At 56.1% G+C, this 13,165-nt stretch overlaps 5 protein-coding genes and 1 non-coding gene across 6 annotated transcripts in view; 3 read left to right on the forward strand and 3 right to left on the reverse strand.

Annotated features, from left to right (window-relative positions):
- Positions 1-697: 697 nt before the first annotated feature.
- Positions 698-1,230, forward strand: CHGG_00393 (uncharacterized protein; the record flags this gene model as incomplete). The annotated part of the gene is made up of 3 exons (XM_001219613.1): positions 698-815; positions 977-1,027; positions 1,094-1,230. 3 exons carry the CDS (start codon positions 698-700, stop codon positions 1,228-1,230), a joined length of 306 nt encoding a protein of 101 aa, XP_001219614.1.
- A 3,154-nt stretch (positions 1,231-4,384) lies between these two features.
- On the reverse strand, positions 4,385-5,638 carry CHGG_00394 (uncharacterized protein; the record flags this gene model as incomplete). Its single annotated transcript, XM_001219614.1, has 1 exon — positions 4,385-5,638. One exon carries the CDS (start codon positions 5,636-5,638, stop codon positions 4,385-4,387), a length of 1,254 nt encoding a protein of 417 aa, XP_001219615.1.
- Positions 5,639-8,617: 2,979 nt separating this feature from the next.
- On the reverse strand, positions 8,618-9,812 carry CHGG_00395 (uncharacterized protein; the record flags this gene model as incomplete). Its single annotated transcript, XM_001219615.1, has 5 exons — positions 8,618-8,878; positions 8,982-9,363; positions 9,432-9,578; positions 9,641-9,740; positions 9,794-9,812. The coding sequence occupies 5 exons, from the start codon at positions 9,810-9,812 to the stop codon at positions 8,618-8,620; spliced, it is 909 nt and encodes a 302-aa protein (XP_001219616.1).
- Positions 9,813-10,722: 910 nt separating this feature from the next.
- CHGG_00396 (uncharacterized protein) lies at positions 10,723-10,959 on the forward strand (the record flags this gene model as incomplete). Its single annotated transcript, XM_001219616.1, has 1 exon — positions 10,723-10,959. The coding sequence occupies one exon, from the start codon at positions 10,723-10,725 to the stop codon at positions 10,957-10,959; it is 237 nt and encodes a 78-aa protein (XP_001219617.1).
- Positions 10,960-11,494: 535 nt separating this feature from the next.
- On the forward strand, positions 11,495-11,592 carry CHGG_11132. The gene has a single exon. It is a non-coding gene; the product is annotated as a tRNA-Ser (tRNA).
- Positions 11,593-12,635: 1,043 nt separating this feature from the next.
- CHGG_00397 (uncharacterized protein) overlaps positions 12,636-13,165 on the reverse strand; it is a gene marked incomplete at both ends in the record, with an annotated part of 2,371 nt that continues 1,841 nt past the window's right edge. The window contains one exon of the mRNA XM_001219617.1: positions 12,636-13,155. Within this exon, the coding sequence (XP_001219618.1) occupies positions 12,636-13,155 (520 nt within the window). The remainder of the gene's footprint in view (positions 13,156-13,165) is intronic.

The raw sequence follows: 13,165 nt of genomic DNA on the forward strand, positions 1-13,165 counted from the left end.
GGCGAGACCCGCCGGTTCGGGAAGACACAAGACAGGGGGATGGGGAGATGTCTTGAAACACACACTGACCGGGGGCGGAGATGGTTGCCGCGGGGGAGGTTGAGTGGCTAAGCCTCAATGGGATGTCGGACTTGGGGGTGGGAACTTTGGAATCAAACTCACTGCGCGCGCGCGCTTGCTTGCTTTTCTTTGCTTGACACCGGCGGCTGGGGATGACGGGGTATGTCAACAAGGTAGGGGGTTATGGATGTACATAGTTATGGAGTGTACAGGATGTTTCTTTTTGGGGAAAGCCTTCCTTTAGCAGCAGTTTGTTATGAGGAACTTCTTCAGCTCAGCTCGCCTATCTCGATATCCATCGTATTGTGTATGTCTGCCGTTCCATGCGCCCTTCTCTGTCCAACCTTCCGCTGACGAACCTCAAAGAGACAAACACTCTCTCCTCTGCCTCCCTTATTGGATACCAGCAATCAGATCCATCAATCGCATCGGTGGGCATTGGCGTTGGCAAAATCCAGAATCCTACGCCAGTGATGATTGGATGTCTAACAGGGGTGCTTGCAGCCAGGCAGCAGAATTCTTGCTGAGCTTAAATCCTACCTCATCTTCCAACGCCCAAAGGGGAGTGTGGAATGCAGCATGCACGCTTGTGACGTGATCACAACGCGACGGGCAAGCTAGGCTTTGTCAGGAGGCCATGCTACCTGCCGGCAGAAGGTTTGTGATAGGGGCTGGGTGGTATGGTGGTGTTCAGCGGCTCATGGAGCACCCCCTCGTGGTCGACACGCCGACGGCCTGCTGCGGCATGGGACGGGGTATGTACATACACTCGTTACGGCACGCGCAGGAATGCGTAGCTCGTTCTGGACCAGCCAGCCACGAGCCTGGGACACTGAAGCTGGGCTTGCTTTGTCCCCAAGCGAGGCTATCATCCCCAAGACCCGAAGCGGCTCGCTTGTTTCCCCCCCTTAACCAGACGGGGGTGAGGGCCCAGCCGGCAGACTCCGTCTCCCAATCCTCAGGGCCTGTAAGTTGTTGCCTGGTCTTGGAGGGTCCATCCATGACTTCCATTACCACACTACACAACACACAGTGACAACCAACACAGCATTCGAGTGGACCCAAGATCTGGCGGGAACGGGCCCGGTCCCGCCTGTCTGCGAAATCTTCTGTCAAACCCTAGCTATCCGTCTCCGGCCCGTCGTCGAGGACTGGGCCTCGACGCGCTGAAACCTCTAGTGGCTTGAAGCACTGCGTGTGATGCTACATCGGCTGAGAAAGGAAAAACCCCGTCCTGCAGGTACACGGGGGAGGAGGCTGAATGATGACTTCCGTGTTTCCCGGCTCTCAAAACATGACTTCCCGAGTGCCTTGCCATTGATCAATCTGTTGGATGTGGTCGAGCTGACAGCGAAACCCGTTTCGAAACATATCCAACAGCAAACAACGTTACACTCCCGTCATGATCTGCAGGAACATCCACAATCTCTCACTCTCCGGCCCGATCACGATCACTTACAAGCCACGCCGCTGTAACACCAAGTTTCCACTGCGCCCACCAGCCGGACTTGGTTATTACCACCGCGGAAAGGTGGGACAAGACCAACAACGCCCGCAAACAGCCGCCAGCAAGATTGGAAGGATCCCGGATGGCCACCGGGGCTCGACCATTTTGTCGACCGACGGCCCCCCGTCGCCTGCTAAGTGGCACATCTGCTTCCGAGGGATGCGGAGATCTGTTAAGGCATCCAACCAACCATCACCTCCACCCGTCCGATGTTATCCATATCTAGGTCCGATCTGGGTTTTCCAACCCCGGAGTATGGACGTACAACGGGTGCGGAGTCCCGGCCTCGAAACGCCGTGGGGGAGCCGGGCCTCTTCGATCAGATGCTTCCTGCTTGGCGATGGATGAACTGCAAGCGGCGTTGGCTGAGAGGGATCTCGACAGCACCCGGCTTGGGACGGCTGGAGATACACAAACCCCTGATCCAGTCTTTGGCCTCCTCTGAATGTACCACCCTCCCATTGTAGTAACTTGTGAAAGAAACCACACCGTCTTGTGTAGCCTCTGGTGTTAGGTAACGGAATTAGAGTTCAAGCGGTCAGTGAATGCCCACCCGCAAGCCGCCGGCGGTGTACATACTGCCTAAGAAAGGCATTACTCCCATCACCGATCCACCAACTCGCCGCCCCCGGACAGGGCAGTTTGGGTGATCAACAGCCAAGTGTACAACAACCCAACGGCTCCCCACTTTCTCTCATCCCGTCACAACAGAAACTACAACCACAACCCACCCCATCTCCACCAAGACTTGCCCCCAACGAGCCGCTCCCTACACTGTCCTACACATCCAAGCAGGGCACGGCTTCTCGCTGCCTAGCACATGCTACCCCTTCAGCTGTAAATCTCCCACGATGCCGCTCGCCTGCGTGGGTAAGCGGCTACGACAGACACCTGGAACGCCGAGGTAGTGCTGCCACGAACACTACCCAAGCCTCCAAGGGGGTGGTATGGCATGGCAAATGGCAGGTCGTATAATGAGAAGAAACAAGAACAGCGCCTGGGAGGGAAAACGGCCCCCACCACCCATCATGTCGGAATCTGGTCCCGTCTGCGGCGCTCCGCTTCCGATAACTATCTACCTAACTGCTGCTGTCTCGAATATGGGAGCCTACAGCGACGGAGATTGAGCCGGTTGGCGCCGTTCGGGGTTGGCTTCTCAGCCCCGCGGGAAGTGCCTGGGAGGGAGCATGTGGTGATGGTGCATGGACCGGAATTGATGGAGCATTCTCCCTCTCTTTGTGTGTTCAGCCCGTGCTTGAATGGGGGAGGAGGGGGATGAAGATACATCCATATCTGGTAGGTGTCGTGTCGTCTGCGGCTGCTGAACCGACCCCCCGCAGCAGCAGAGGAAGTGGTCCTTTGAACGCCCGCATGGCCCGAGGCGGTGGTGAGACGGTCCAGTCACTTCAGTGTGCTCTAGTTGATGAACTGCTGCTGCTGCTGCTGGCGCTGGTACGTTCTGGCCTGGGGAGACGGCCCTCAGCCACCCCCTCCCAGTGAACGGGATAGGGCACAGCACGCACGGGGTATCAACCCGGGACTGGAGTAACGTGGAAATGGGTGAAAGCGACAACGATTACTGGCCAGACCAACTACTCAAACAGCCTTACCGCCCCGATCCCCAAACGGCGAGGGGACGGGATGAGAATGGATCCCAGCCATGTGCGCCAACGCCCACGCCAGGAACTCGAAACAGGACTTACCACGCGCAGCGGCTAGCAAGTGCCGAGGATGAAGCCCCATCCCCTCCGGCTGGCTGAGGCGGTAGTTCCGGCAGCAGCAACCCTTTAAGGCAGTCGAGACCTCCCAAGGTATGTATGTACGACGTACGATGTAATGTAGCACCAATACGCGCGCCCCCCTCCACATCTCCCCTAGCGCCACTTCGCAGCGTATTTCTTGCGCCCTGCCATAAGCAGCATCATTCATCATCAACCATCATCATCAGCAGCAGCCTGATCCACACACGCCGAGGCCGGGCCGAGTACCACTCCCCACACCGAACCGGCACCTCAGGCTAGTTAGTGTGTATCACAGGGGGGAGCGGTTCTGAAAAACCCCTTCAGTTCAGGGGGTGCTTCTAGTATCGGCAGTGTCGGGAACGAGGGTACGAAGTACTTCGTACATACCATGCCAACCTTGATGTGAAATATTCCGAAATGGTAGATTTGCTGGCAGGTTCTGGAATTCAGGGGCTGGCATGGCAAGTGCTTGAAGCCGCAGCATTGCTCATCTCAAGCTGAGTGCGGCCGCATAGCAGGCCGGGCCAGGGGCGAGCTCGATCCTCGCTGCCTGATTTTCTCGATCCGGTTTAGGAAAACGCCTCGTAAACGGTGGCAACCAACGCCGGAATAAGCATGAAATAACAAAATCTCAGCGCGTGGAGGGAGCAAACATGTTTTCGTATTCCAAGGCACGGAGGAGATGATGTGGGACATGCAAGCATAGCAGCAGAAGTTGCTCTCATTGATTAGATTAGGCGCTGGTGAGAGACGCCCTCCAACGCGCCCTGAAAGCAGGGTGCGAAGAAAATACGGAAAAGACAATAGTTAGTAAAAAAAAAACATTGTAAAGCTTTTTGGGAATATCCACCACTGGGCCGCCCGAGATACCCAACTCCAAAAAAAGCGCTCAAAATACCAAACCAAACCCGCTGAGATGCTTTAGAAAATCGCGATATTCGTACACCCGCCATCGCTTCTCTCATAAACGTCGTTAACCTCAAAACCCCCAGGACTTTTCCCCCAACGCCACCCGTAAACGTAGACCCCCAAACCATAAAAAAGCACAGCCAAGAACCAAGTTCTCCCCCAGCCACTAGTGACCCCTCTCACGAAACCAAAGCTCCTCCGACCGCGTCGACAGCGTGCGCTGCAACAGCGAAGCCGGCACCTGAGCCGGGCTGAAGGCGGCATCGGTCAGCGGGGAGACAACACCAGCCGGGAGGCGGGCCTCGACAGGGTGGGCGGTGGAGGACATGGCCGCCGTGGAGGACCAGCGGTGGATGGGGCTCTCGTCGGGGGTGGTGGGGTCGTCGGTGGCGCTGTTGTTGCTGAAGACGGTGTCGCGCCGGCCCTGGTTCCACCACTGAGTCTCGAAGCCGTTGTCCACCGTCATCATGGCCGCCGAGAGCGCGCCAAGCTCCTTGGCCCGGCCGGTTTCGACGTCGCGCACGGGGGCGGACGAGGAGGAGGGTTCCGGTGAGATGGTGATGGTAGGCTCGGCCGCGACGAAGGCGGGCTCGGGCGAGAAGGTAGAGACCATGGTGGGGTTCGTGGCGTAGGTGGTTGAGTTGCGGTCGCCGGGCTCCGAGATGACGGGGATGGATTCGTACGTGTCGTAGTCGCCGTAGTCTTCCTCGTCTTTGGGGTGCGTGTCTGGGTCGTAGCCGTCTGGTAGAGACCATGTTGACCATGGTTGGCCTCCGTCGCCGAGGCGGAACTGTGACGGGGGTGCGGGCAATGGTTTCCGCCTGATTTCTGCGGGATTGCGTTCGGAAGGGGGCATCTCTGAATTCCTTGCCTGGAGGTGGGGGATGTTTACGTCCCACGGGTTCTCGCCGATGGGAGGCGGGGCAGAGCGGCCTCGCTCATGGGATGAGGAGCGGGTATCCGCCCTCGTTGGCCGCTCTGGTTCCTGGATGACTGGTACTTCAAGATGTGTGCGTGGCTGTTGTCGTGGTTGTTGCCGTGGTTGCCGAGGCTGTTGCCGTTGCTGTTGCTGTTGCAGGTGCAGTTCCCGTGGTTGTTCCCCCTGGTAGTACTCCTGCATCTGGTGATGCCTGTGCGGGTTGTTCTGGCGGTTCTCGCGGGCTCTGGCTTGTCTCTGGTCAAAGTTGTGGATGGCGGCGAGGTAGTTGGTGTTGGGTGCGGGCACTTGACGCGGGAAAGCAGGGGACCTTTCCCGTGGACCGCGGGACCTAAAGGTGATCTGGTGGTTCTTTGGGGGCTGTTGCTGTTGTTTCTTGCCGCCCCATGAGACCCTGAACTCCAAATGGACGTAGATCTCGGGAGCCCATCGTTCGCTCCGTGGTTGGGGTTGAGTCTGTGCTCGAATCGGGTGGTGATCCATGGTGGGCGCCGTCATCCTTTCTTTCTTACTGAGTACCGAGCAGCTGCACGAGTGAAACCCTGGGTGGACCGTCTTTGGTATACGACTTATAACTAAACGGACGAGTGGCAAGATACGAAACCGGATTCTTGTTGCTGATTGATGGTGGTGGTCGGATGAGCTGAGCAGAGCAGAGCCGCTCTCTCTCGAATCAAATTGTCGGCAATTCTGCCCATGCCCGCTCTTGGGGAGAGGCGAACCTTGAAGGGGGGGGGCCAATCTGATGTTTAAGGTCTTGGTCGAACGCGGGTCATCAGGGGTGCTACGAGCCCCGAGGGGTGGGGTGAGTGACAAGAAAAGGAACAAGACCACTGCAGGGGTGGATGGATGCTTGTGGGTGCTGCGGTGGGTGCACTGCCGCCGGGCGGGGATTATTTTGGTTTTGGTGAAAAAGCGGCAGCCTGGCGATGTCGGTCCCCTTGTGCAATTAGCTAATCTCCCACCTCTTCCCGCCGGACCGCTGAGTTGGGCAGCCGTAAGCCAAATGCAGAAGGGGCAAAAGTCCCTGCGCGAACAGCACTGCAGGGGGCCGGGGATCGGCTGCATTCCGCTCTCCCATGTTTCTGCGAGAAGCATGATGCAACATGCAACCCAACAGCCGGTGGAGTTTTGACAGCGAGCGAGCCTATGATGGCTCATTTCAGATTTCTCAAGCATGCGAGCTTTTACAAGGCCGGCCTCAATTGAAGCTTCGGCTTTCCCCGTGAAGGCGAGGTCCTCGGCGACGGCAAGCTCGGCTTCCCTTCTCGGGCCCGGTTGGGGGGCTTCGGCGGGCCTGGAGGAAGCTAATCCTCGAGGCAGTGCTGCCACCACAATGAACGCCTGACTGCCCCAACTGACCGCCGCTCCCACCAACAATCAGTTCGGACGACAATGGAAAAGCGACAAAAAAGGATCCATGTAATGCGAGCTGTGGAGCGGAACAGTTAGGCTCCAGATGAATGAGTGTGAGTTGTCATGAGAAACTCGGCACCGAACCACCGAAGCGCCGAAACGAAAGAATTCGTGACTTTCTTTTTTGCACGCCGAATGCCTTCGAGGTCAGAGTTTGGCCAGTGCCACGATTCATTTCCGGAGCCTATTCTTGGTGTCAAACTGTGGGGAGTGACGCGCGAAGGAGCGACGCGCACCGCGTCGTCAAGAATTGTCGTCGCAGTGGGACTGCGCTGGAAGCTAGGATGAGTGATGGGCAGCAACTCAGCGCCAACGGAGTGCTTCCTCGGCCTCTTGTGTGGTTGGTCGAGACGGGGATGCTGCTTCTTCTCGAAGAGCGGGGTCCGCACGTGGCCGATTACTTTGTTTGCCGTGCCACTTGCGGCCCTTGTCGTCCTTGCAATTGGAAAAGCTTCAGGCTCAAACAAGAAAAGTTCAGACCAGGCTGGTGAGCTTTGTGATTCCGTGGGGATAGGCCATGGGTTAATTTACGGCTATATCAGACTGCTGGGTCATGTGGGATGCAGTTCGCCAGCCGCTTTTGGTACGCCCCTTGGTGGATATAACATGCACCTAGGACCGCGTTTATCCAGAGCTCTACGGTCTACCTCTATCGGCCTTTTCAAAATAAAAAGTTGACATGTCCTTCAACCATATGTTTTTATCGGGCACCCGGGCCGGGCTGATGTAGTGTAGCTGCGCTGTTGCCCAGGCTAACGGGGCCTACTAGTTATCCGCCAGTTATCAGATGACCTGGTCGGGTCATTGCTCGGTATGCTCCTCCCGAAAGAGGCACAGGAGGTCAAGAATTGAAAACCGTCGCCTAGTCCTTACAGGCAGGGCTGATGTTTCACCCACATGAATATGGACACAGCCGCCAGACCAGGTTTGCTATTGCTGTAGCCTCGCTGCCTCTCTCAATGTCTCGGATTCAACTTTTCTTTGAGCTGGTCTCGTATGCCTGCCTGTAGGTACCAGGCATTGCATACTCAAACATGTCCTCAGCAGTTCAAGCCGCTAAAGGCTTTTGATCTGGGGAGGATTGTTCAAAACATGCGCCGACGTCCGCCAACGCGACTTTGACGCGCATTAACTCGAAGTGGCAGGCGAAATCAAACCGGCCGAAGGAATGGCCTCGGGACCGGAATCAACTGCAAGAACACGAAGTTGACAAGAACTACGAATACAACTACCGAGAACCTGGCTCACCGCTCATCATCCTCAAGCTTTTTGTCCAGCTGGCATCGTGTCAATGATCCTGCTGAATCCTCAAGGTGGGGGGCCAAGCAAAAAAAGAGAGGTGAGAAGAACCCACAAGAAGCTCTCGAAGAATTCGCAACAAGACCCTCGCATTTGTCGGATCTCCCCGAAGGATGCAAAAGAGATCGGCGGATGCGGGACCCGGCCTCTCCCAAGCCACCACCCCAGTCCAGGCAGGGAGGGGATTGGGCATCAGCCACCATTGCGGATTCTCTCCAAACTTTAAACATTTTAGTCTGGAAGCCTTCCATTCCTTCCATGGACGCTTCCATCACCCACGCGCGCCAGGCACCGGGATTCCAAAACAAAGAATCGCGAAGACTGCGTCTGTCGGCCGATCCGCTGTAGGGATAGATGCTTTTGGCTCTATCCACTAGGAACCTTGCAGACAAACACTACACTAGTTTATACACTACAGGAAGCCTTGCACCCTTGGGTCCCAAAAATAACTAACCAGCAATGGATTGCCAGACACGTTTGTCTTCTTCTCGGTCTCGGTCGTTGAAATACGATACACCCTTGCCCGACCATGTTCGCGAAGGGATTCATTAATTCATTAGGTAAACCAAAACTCTAACTGCCTTAACTAACCAATGTATGTATCAGGGTATCCCTCAAAAAGCCCTCCTCGCCCAAACTCCCAAGATCCAATCTAGCCAAACAATACCGACCAAACAAACCAGGACAAAAGAAACCATCCCCCACCTCCTTTCCCAGCCCAAACAAACAACACACCCCCCCAACCACTCACACCTGTGCCTCCCCATCCCTCACCACCTTCCCCTCCCCAACCTCCCAAAACCTCGTCTCCTTATCCCGCCCCTTCACCAGCCCCCACAGGTCAAACGGATCAAGCAGCGTGACCACAAACGGCCGCCCATCCTTATACCCGGGCCCCTTGACCTCGGTCACGCCATCCAGCGCGAGATAGGTCTTGGTGCTCTGGGGCAGGTACTTCCTCGGATGGCGCACGTTCATCAGCACATGGTTCAGCAGCATCAGCGTGGCCTCAAACACCCAAAAGAACCACTCGTAGCGGATCGCCGGGCTGAGCGTGTCCGGGTCGATGCCGCCGGGGCGCCAGAAGTCGTGCTGCGAGATGGTCCAGTACTCGGCCCACGCGGAAGACGGTGCGCACCGCGAGCAGGAAGGTGGACGCGTAGAGCGTGTAGAGCGCGTTGAGGAGGTTGGGGTTGCGCAGTCCCGCGCGCACGCAGCGCCGGTGGAAGGTGCCCGCGAGGAGGGTGAAGAGGAAGAGGACGCCGAGTTGCATGACCAGGGCGGCTTTGAGGAGCGCCCGGCCCATGTCTTGCTGGGCGGGGGTCAGGGATTGGTTGACGCTGTAGGCGACGCCGTTGCCGTTGAGGATTTCGATGACGATGGAGATGAAGGCGAAGGTTGAGATGACTCGGCCGGGGTGGATGGGTGAGTGGTAAGGTGCGTAGTAGAGGATGCGGCCGAGGACGTTGTAGTTTGCGAGTTCGAGGAGGGGTCTGGATGGGGAAGAAGTGGGTTAGAGTGGTGTCATGGGGGTTGAAGGTAAGGGGGAGGGGGTGCGTACGGTGCTGCGTAGATCAGACAGGTGCTGACGATGTACTTGATCAGGTCCCCGTAGTCGAAGGCGCCCGCCTCACGGATGATGAAGCCCACGGTGAAGAGCAGGGCGCAAAAGACATAGAGGCCGGTTAGACGCCAGCTCTTGTAGTGTCTAGCTAATGTTAGTGTCTTGCGCGTACTCTGCATATCAAGTAGTGAGTCCATGTCACTTACATGCAGTTGTAAGTGTGTAGAGCCCCTGACATCGCAAAGGCCACGGCGAAGAACACCGGCGCTCCTTTGTTAGGGGCGTAGAAGTAAACGCTACCCTGGACTGGTTTATGTTAGTCTATCATCCAGCACAACTTTAGACGAGATGACCCTTACCATATTCTCCCGTCTCCATCTTGGCGGTGGCGGGGTGGACCGAGGCCCTGATATCGGTTCTTGTCTCGTGGTGGTGATTATGGCTGTTAGTCGGGTAGCCTGGAGAGTGCAGTATTGTTGAGCACACCAAAACAGAAGAGAAAGTCTACCATCTCTGACGAGAATACCATCTTCGAGCACACGTCCATGACTTATAACTTGTCTCCCAGAACCTCGACTCCAATCGTATTTCGCGATCAGTGTCTGTGGGTCTCATCGACCAGCCGCGCCCCAGCCACAGGGCTGACCAATCGCATTTTGCCGTTCGATACGATGCACAGTCAATCGTGGTGGAGACCTTGACGCATCCAATGAACTGGCGTTCGCTGTAACAAAAGGGGAATTGTCGATGTGACTTGATCGCGAGGTGCAATCAAATTATCTGTCGAGCTGTCGTACTGCTCGGGTTGGATGTTGCCCAGCTACCGTTTGCGACGAACTCCATCATCAACCCACGACGAGGTGTCAGGTGAGTTGCCCGGCATGGATTTCGTCCAAACCTCTGGACCCGCATCCACGGGGCATCAACGACCCGGCTGACCATGGCCGCCAAATCTAACATTTGAATGATGCTTTGTGAGCCAAGTTCGTTCCCAGTTTTAGAAACTCTGGAAGAACGTGTCATGGGGCCCGCCGCCCGTCATTTTTTGTCGAGAGTTACCGGAAGGGAGGAGGAGCCACGTGGGAGCCTCAGGAAGCCTAACCCTGGGGGCAAATGCCAGCGCGACCGCCTGCAGAAATGTGGGTCTGTCTCTCACTGGCCTATTCCCATCTCAAACTCAAAATTGGAACTCGACTTTTAAACTGCGTTAGCACGAGACGACATCAACAATCGCCGATATAACACCCGTTATCCTCGGCACAAACCTCAAGCTCAAAATCCTCATACAATGGCGCCTCCGCAGAAATCCGATCAAGAAATCGCGTCCGACTTCACATGGTACTACCTTCAGCGCGCCACGCAAGAGTTCGCTGAGGATCTCGACAAGGTGCGCGCCGCCGACGACTTCAAGAACGATTCCCTCACAATCATCGTGAGCGCGCTGAAGCAGGGGACTGCGCTATTTTCCCCTGAAGAGCAGAGGAGGATCATTACCACTGCGGCTCGCCCAGAAAGCAAGCCCTGAGGCGCGGGTTCGGGTGGTTGTCCAGTTCCGATCTCCGGAGACTCGACAACCTGGGAATCTCAAACTCCATTTCATCTCATACCATACCTTCAAAGCCTAGATGCCCCGCGTCCTGTCTGAGAAACGACGTGCGTCCGTGGCCAAATCCAGGGCAGGTAGTCCGCTTCGCCCTCCTTCGCCGAAAAGGAAGCCAAAGCCACTCCAAGCCTGCCCTATCGACCCGGCAAATATAAGCCCAATTCCGGTTTGCAAGGCTGAGTTCTGTTTTTTCCTCGCTTTCGAAACAACGCGGGAGGGCACGAGAACTTAGAAATTGCAACCCCGATCAAGCGGGTCAAGAATATCGAATCCAGTTCCCACAAGCCCCAAACATGTCTGTTGGAACTCTCCCCTATCAAGCCACGATTTTACACCGCCACAATGCCGCCTCGCCACCCCCTCGCTGCAAGATCCTCTTCACTCAAGGCGGCCGACCACCAACAGCGAACCTCTCATGAGTCACGATTCCATTGCCCCTCTCGTAATCACGTAATCAGACAACTTGGCCGAGTGGTTAAGGCGACAGACTTGAATTTTCAACGTTCACGGTATCTGTTGGGTTCGCCCTCACAAGTTCGAATCTTGTAGTTGTCGATTCTCTTTTGCCCCTTTTTGCCCTTTTTGCCGATGCATTCAGTTCCCCTTCATTACAACTCCTCATTCCGAGACGCTAGTTTTTGGTTGTTTATTTTCTGTTATCGAGCTCAATACTGTGACCAACTCTTATCTTGATCGCAAGTATTATTTTTGTTAGCATCACTGTCAGTGCAAGGGCTCCTGTGATAGATAAGCACCCACCCTCCGATGGATGTATCAGCCGAAAATACTCCCTGATCCAACCACTGCGGCCCTGTTAAATCTCCTCAGTAAATGTAAAGAACATTCACCTACAAAATGCTACTTACCCTATCTTACATCCCTCCTGTTGGTCCTTCAACCTTGAGTAGAGTAAGTAATCGAACTGGTCCAACCATTTATTGGCCCCTTAATCAAAGATTCGTTGACAGGAATTATACGTCACATCAAGCCGTTACAACCCCCTCAGACGGAAACCACGAGCAAGTCCTCTTCAAAGACTAGTCCGGAAGCAACTGGACGATACCTACAACTTTGAGGAGTGAATAGCGAGAAGAGACCCACGCCACGGTCACGGTTACGTATAGAATTCCTGGGCATAACGAGCAGGCCATGCACCTGGCTTTCCCTTGTCCCAGGCCACGCTGTACGCCTCTTGGTGTCAGAACCAAGCGCACCAGCCATGATGACGAACCCCAAGGGTGAGTGAGATAGAAGTGAAGTCCTGCACTCATCGCCTGCAAGCATATTCTATACATCCTCCTCACCACCTAGCTGGCAGTACTTCGCCGTTGAGATGAACAATATGATTCCACATGTGAGCTCGTCCGGATGCCTCAAGAGAGAACAGCATCGGAATGTGTGAAATACGAAATATGATCTGACCCAACAACACTTGTTTTTTGTTTTTCATCCCTTCTACCGACTAGCAAGCATACAATGGGGCTCAAAACCCTCCCGGAACCGTCTCTGCCGAACCACATGGCATCAACCGATTTGGCAAACCAGAACTACCATAACATCTTTAGCTACCCCCCACCGCCACCACCACAACACACAACTCAGTCACTTTCATCTTCATCATCCTCCTCCTCGCTACTCTCCTCCTCATCCGCATTCTCCAACCACTCCACCAACACCCGGCACTTCTGCCTCAGGGCATCCAGCCCCTCATTCTCCGCGGCCCGCTTATCCGCCCACCACGCCAGAATGCCCTCCTCCTCAAGCACGTCCAGGCTATACAGCTGCTGCAGCAGCGCGGCCAGCAGAGCGCCGGACCTACCGGGCTCCAGGCCCTTGACCGCGGTGAGCGCCTTCTGCAGGGCGAGGGCGAACTCGGCCTGCTGGGCGACGCCCTCCCCGCCCACGCCGACCTCCCTGACAAACTTGACGGCGCCGTTCTTGGCGGTGAGGGCCTCGCTGGCGGCCTTGGTGGGCTCGAGGGCGCCGTGCTCCGGGGTGAGCAGCTCGGCGGCGCGGCGGACGAAGGCAACGGCGATGGCGCGGCGCATGGCGCCGTCCGAGGCGTTGTTGGCAAGACGCAGGCCCATGAACTCGAGCTTGGCGCCGTCAAAGTCGTCGCTATCGTCGG

This window comes from Chaetomium globosum, genomic scaffold (assembly GCF_000143365.1).
Source record: "Chaetomium globosum CBS 148.51 scaffold_1 genomic scaffold, whole genome shotgun sequence".
Classification (NCBI taxonomy): Eukaryota; Fungi; Ascomycota; class Sordariomycetes; order Sordariales; family Chaetomiaceae; genus Chaetomium; species Chaetomium globosum.